The 6,293-nt window shown below is 38.1% G+C and overlaps 1 protein-coding gene across 1 annotated transcript; it reads right to left on the bottom strand.

The window, feature by feature from the left end:
• Window positions 1-983: 983 nt before the first annotated feature.
• LOC103460077 (fibroblast growth factor 12) lies at window positions 984-6,288 on the bottom strand (the record flags this gene model as incomplete). The annotated part of the gene is made up of 3 exons (XM_017303059.1): window positions 984-1,603; window positions 3,833-4,031; window positions 6,166-6,288. Coding segments are annotated over 3 exons (474 nt in total), but the record flags the coding sequence as incomplete, so codon positions are not given.
• Between the last annotated feature and the right edge of the window lie 5 nt (window positions 6,289-6,293).

The raw sequence follows: 6,293 nt of genomic DNA on the forward strand, positions 1-6,293 counted from the left end.
ACAAGGATGACAGAAAAACTAAAGGTGTRTGTGTGTTCTTGTTTTTATGTTGCCATGAGGACCCAGTCTGGTCACCAGCCTTATCAGGACCTGAAGTCCTCACAAACTGAACCTTCTTCCCAGTGAGTTGGGCATTAAATTCAGGGTCCAGGTTTGTGGTAAAACTTTGTTTCCATACTAACTTTTTTGTCTTTAACTTCAACTGACATGCAGAAAGCGCCCCCTACCAACAAAATGCATTTCCATTCAGGTAAAAACTTAGACATAGAAATGTTAAATGATTTTACCATTTTTCTTGTATGGTGATTTTAGTAATGTTTGACAGAATATTTAATCACATTATTAAATGTGATTAATAATCACATTTATTTAATGTGATTAATAAATGTGATTGATAAATGTGATTAATAAATCACATTTATCAAACACATTAATAAATGTGGGAAAGTTCTTCATTTTAGTTCCAGCTAATATCTGTTAGCATTTTTTTTTCTTCAAATGAATTTCATCAAGAGCACCTGGCTTTGTTGTCTTTCATTTTTGCTTCCGAGAAGCAAACTAAAGTTGTTGTTTCAAAGGTTAAAGCTCCACACTTCGAAGTGTTTGAAGATGGTTTTCCTAGAAAGAGTTTCAAAGCGGTAAAGGTGTGGGAGCAGAGAAATTACTCTAACAGTGCTGAACAATCTGAAACATGCAGAAAAGTGGACTTTGTGTAGTTTGCAGTGAACAAACAAATGAGCAGATCTTGACAGCGAAATATGGCCCTCTCCTGACTCTGCTTAGAGAAAGTTGTCCAGTCCGGACAACCCAAGAAGTTCCTGTGTACCATTACCTCACCGGACTTTTGAATCGGCAGTGTCTGTGACTAAACCCAGAACAAGTCCCTGACCTTTCAAACAAAGAAACTAAACAAGTTGTGGCACCTGAAACAGAACATCCTCCGTCTGATTCGACAGAAAACACGGAGAAAAAGAAGAAGCGTGTGGGAAGTGCGAAGGTTTTAGCATTCATTAGAAAACAAAGAGAAGTGAAGTTTCTACATGGCTTAAAGCTTCAGAGTTCGGAGCGCTTGCCCGACTCCACAGATATTTTGTCATCATTGTGACAGAAATGATGATGCTTACAATGTGTTGATGAGGAGTAGGTGTGCTAGCCTCCTGGCACTATTTCAGCAGGACTCTTTGCATAAAATGTAAATCTCAATCATCAACGTCCTGATTTTTTTTTTTTTTTTCATTTCCAAGCAAGCCCCTCCCCCATGCCCTTGCTCGTTAAAATATTTCATCACAAGCAAGAAGAATTTCCCCGGATTTTTAAAATCTTTTTACATTGTTTTCTTTATCATCGTTGTCTTGGCGGTTGGTCGGTGTGGTTGTAGTTGCTGAACACAGGGATTGTTAAAATGGGAGTTCTCATCCTCTTCCTCCTCCTCCTGTGGGGGGCGCTGCAGGCTATGACGCCTCCCGCTCTGTGGAGGAGTTGGCGGACCGCCGCTCTGGTCGGTCCAGGCTCCTGGCGCGGCCGCTGTTCAGTGTCGGGCTCCGCGACGACTTCAGCAGCTTCTCCTCCAGCTCATGCAGAGATGGCTCCTTGTACATGCAAACTGCAGAGGAGACAAGAAAACAACACATCAATCCCAGCAGTCACTTCCTGGTGCTTTTCTATTCAAATTTCACTCAGATCTCTAGATTTTCTTAACACTTCTAGTGCAAAACATTTACCTTAACAGGTTAGGAGATATCTATACAGGCGTATACAAATAACTCTTATTACATTTTTTTTGCATAAAATCAGTCTTAGATGAGATTTTAGTGTGTTTCTTTCAGAATGAGCTGTTTTAGGGTTCTGTCACTTTAAATACAAATAAGCTTCTGCCAGCCATGCCCCCTAACTCAACATTTATACTTGCACATAAAAATGGCTGCAACAACAAAACTCTTGTCTTTTCCAGCAGCGCATACATAGGGACCAAATGTGCTGCAGCTCAGTTTGGGTTGCTAGGTAACAGGAGGGGCTTCAATGGGGTTGCTAGGTAACATTAAATTTTGTTTATTTTTGAAACGGCTCATTTTCCAGACACCTAAATATCATTAACTTATTTGAGTTTTTTTAAGTGCTTCATTTTCAAGAGACCTAAATTAAATGAATTTTGTGGAACAATAGAAATTTACATTTGTCTGTTCTCCAGGGCAAAATGTTTGGACACCACTGGTCTAGACTGTGGCAATAATATTAAAAAATGCAACTAAAATAAAAATTGTGAAAAGAGATTTTTTTTGTGTGCCTTGAGACGACATCTGTTGTGAATTTGCGTTGCACGAATAAACTGAATTGAACTATATTGTATAAATAATGTATAGAAACAGGTTTCTTTTTTTCATACCAATGAGCTTGGTAAAATTGTAAAATTAACATTCCTTCAAACTTCATAAAGGAATTGCATATTTCCCATCTGAAAAGTAAATTGTCAAAAAGCTATGAAAACCAAACTTCTCTCAGGTGCAGAAACCAGCCAATGAAATGATCGAACCAGCGTGGAACCAACTGTTCCTGATGCTGATCCAGTTAAATCCCAGAACTCAGTTCAGTTGCTCCTGACCTGCTGGAATGAAATAGAGCTGCTTAATCTGAAGGAAAACAATAAAACCATTAGCAGAAGGCTCTTCAACCTGAACTGAGGTTGCAGGTGAGGGAAACAGTGATGGCAGCAGAGCCGCAGGGTGAGGACAGGGATGAAGAAGGTGATAGCAGCAAACGGCTGAAAGCAGAGACGGAGCCTCAGGTTTCCTATTGAAGCTCCAGCTGCGTCATTAGAGATTCACCTTGACCTCAAAGAAGCTCCTGTAGAGCATCGGACTGAAGAGCTTCATGAAACATTCTCAAATAGGATTTGCTCACAGTAACGATGAAGATATGTTGACATTTTTCTTCAATGTCTTTATAGGAAAGGTTAATGTCTCCACCCTCTGAAAAATGAAGAACTCTGAATTTTAAACTGAAAGTGGATTTTCTCCTACTTAGAAAACAGATAGTATCCAATAAATGTGTGAGTGAAGGGTTTAACTTAACCCCAAATCTTTTTTTATTATTTGTTTGGGATTTGTTTTGCTGGTAAACTGTTTAAATGGTTTATTTGGGGTTCTATCTTTGCTTCTGTTTTGACATTTTACGTAAATTTGTCTACTACTGCATTATTTTGCTAATAATAACCTCAGTGCTTCCTCTTTTGGTTGACCAGTGGCTACTGCAATTGAATTTGTGTACTGGTTACACCAGTACACAAATCGAATGCAGCAGGTTTTACACCTGCTGCATTCAGGTGTAAAACCATCTCACTCAGACAAGCACCCCCTGGTGGTGAGTGTCAATCAAAACGTCGCTAAATTTGTCAATTTTTTGATGAAGAAGTTGCTAGATGGGTTTGAAAAGTTGCTTAAAATAGCAACAAAGTTGCCAAGTTGGCAACAGTGCCTCCCTTGTCCTGACCACACCCCCTCCGCGCTGATCTGGGCACTGATCAGTGCCCATCAGTATATCTTGGCTCCGCCCACTTTGCTGGAATTAAAAAACAAATGTCAGGAGGTGGATTTAGCTTTTACAGGGGGGTTAGTTACACTTTAATCTTTCAGTGGCCTGGAGTTACTCCTGGAGTGTTGGTTCTCCATCTTTTTGGATTAGATTTTTATCCAAATAACATCTAATTTGGCTCTGACAGGGCAGAACTTAACACCAAATGAAGCTGTTGCTAAATCTTACCGGTAACCTGGGAATCCTAAGAGACTGAAAGGAAGGTGACTAAACTTCTTCAGGAAGGAAAACAACGTCTGCTCACCTTCAATGGGTCTGGGGACAAAATGTGAGCAGGGTTTAGTCTTCTTCACTCGGTTCCCCTTCATAATGATGCCGTCCTTGTTCAGACCCAGGAACCAGGCCCGGCCCGACTCGTGCTGCCGGTATATGGTGGACGAGTAGATGACGTAGTAGTTCTCAAACACAGACTCCTTAAATTTACATTCTGGTGTGAAAATATCCTGACAGAGACACACAAAAACCTTTTGTTTTTACTTCAACTACTAAACAAAAAGCCATCCAAACATTGCTGGTTTTGGGTCTGACAAATACAAATGTATCAAGTTACAAAAAATAACATTTATGTAAATAATCCATTTAATTAGCAAGTCAAACCTCCATTTCAGTTTTAACACTCATGTGTAACAGAGTGGTTAAATTACACGAAATCCAACTAATTATTATAAACTTAAAATATTCACTCTAAGTACATTGAACTAAATAGGATCCATAAAGTTTTTGTTCCCAAAAAATAATGTTTGAAACTGAAAGTATTTTTCAGATTAAAGATTGTTTCTTTCAATTGCAGATTTTTTCAGTTTCAAAAGTTTCTTCAATTTTTTTGTTTAGAAAACAAATTTTTGAGCTAACTTTATGGTCCCAATTTAGCTCCATATTGCGTGTCATGATTCTACAGCCAAGCCAAACAGGGCCAGAATTCTGAAACTGAAAAAAAAGAAAATCTGAAACCAAAAATACCAAGCGAATTTCAAAAGTAGCTTTGAATTTTTGTTTCAAAATTGATTTTCAGTTTCAAATGTTTGTTCTTTAAGTTTACAAATAGTTATTTTCTCTTTATTTGACACAAATTACCCACTGTTAGGTAACGTCACTGTGAACAGTCACTACGTGTAACGTTAGCCAAAATAAACCTCCGTAACATGATAGATTATCACAAATGTTTTCACACCTTTGACTGTTTCTGTTATTTTCTGGGTGCTGTAAAGTTGGTACTCGACCCTATCCCTAATCCCTAACCCTATGTTTCCCTTCATCGCTAACAATAGCAAGTAACTTGAATGCGTCAAAGGCGGAAATGTTAGCAAGAGCATTGTGCAAGACAAATACCTATTCATTACAGTGCACTGAATAGTTTAACAGGATTCTTACCGTGAATTTAACAAAGCTTTGAAGCAGATAATTTGTTTTGAAGATTTTTAGTAACAGAGCTACTGGTTAACATTTGGCCTAATGTCATGTTCCGGTACTGCAGCACTCGGTATGTCAGGGTTTGATCAACATACATCTAAAGCTGAACTGCAACCACAAACACAAACTATTTTAAAATGCTGTGATTAGTCCCTGAAGTAAAACCTTAACTTTAAACATTTTGATTGTCTAGCGCAGAGTTTATCTGTGTCTGTCTCCCATGGAGCGGGCAGAACAGCAACACTGACCTCATTCTGCAAATATCTGATGGTGACCTGAAGCCAAAGTGAGCCTGCTGAACAAGTTTAACCTCCACACAAAAAACAGGTGTGTGTGTGTGTGTGTGTGTGTGTGTGTGTGTGTGTGTGTGTGTACTTGTTTATGTTGCCATGAAGGCCACTGGGCCTTAAGAGGACCAAATCGAAATACAGACTGATTTACAGGATTAGGTTAATTGTTGTTTGGGTTTAGTCATAAATGCAGTTATTAAAATGATTGGAAATTAATACAAAGTCCTAATCTAATATGGGTAGAAACACAAATTTCTGTGTTTGTGTTTGTGTGTGAGGCCTCAGGATATAACAGGTGGTGAGCAGTTGAGCCAATCAGAGCAGAACATTTCCCTTCCACATTTTGTCTCATTCCACCAACAGACTTCAATGTATATTGTTAGGACTTGTATATGTATATATATATATATATATATATATATATATATATATATAAATATATGTTTAACGTTTAGCTAAAGATTTAGATATTGGGTAAGTATCTAGTTAGCCAACTAAGTATTTAGCTTAAAATTTTGCTAAATAATTCAATACTTAATTTGAATCTAAATATGTATCTAGCTAGCTAAAATTTCAATTTCAGGCTCTATATTAATATCGCTAACTCGATGTTTAGCTAGATATTTATCTTAGATGTTAAATATTTAGCAAATTAGTTAATAAAATATTTAGCTTCATACATATCTAGTTTCAAACTGCAACATTTATGAATGAATATGAATGAATGCCATTTCCCCTCTGACTTTGGGCTAAATAACCCAAATTATTGTTAAATTTTGACTGTAATTTAGAAATGGCTTCCCGTACTCCTTAATCCTTTACCTAGTCTAATTTTTTCCAGCGTAATGAAAACATGTCAAGTGTTGAAAAGTCTTACAGATGTGTAGAGGAAGCCCTCAGCGTTCATGCCCACATAGAGGGCGGCCTTCACACCCTGGATGGCCACCACCCTCAGCCCCACGGGAATCAGGTTGAACAGAGCTGCAGGACGAGACAGAAACACGT

Source organism: Poecilia reticulata, unplaced genomic scaffold (genome assembly GCF_000633615.1).
Source record: "Poecilia reticulata strain Guanapo unplaced genomic scaffold, Guppy_female_1.0+MT scaffold_159, whole genome shotgun sequence".
Taxonomy (NCBI): domain Eukaryota; kingdom Metazoa; phylum Chordata; class Actinopteri; order Cyprinodontiformes; family Poeciliidae; genus Poecilia; species Poecilia reticulata.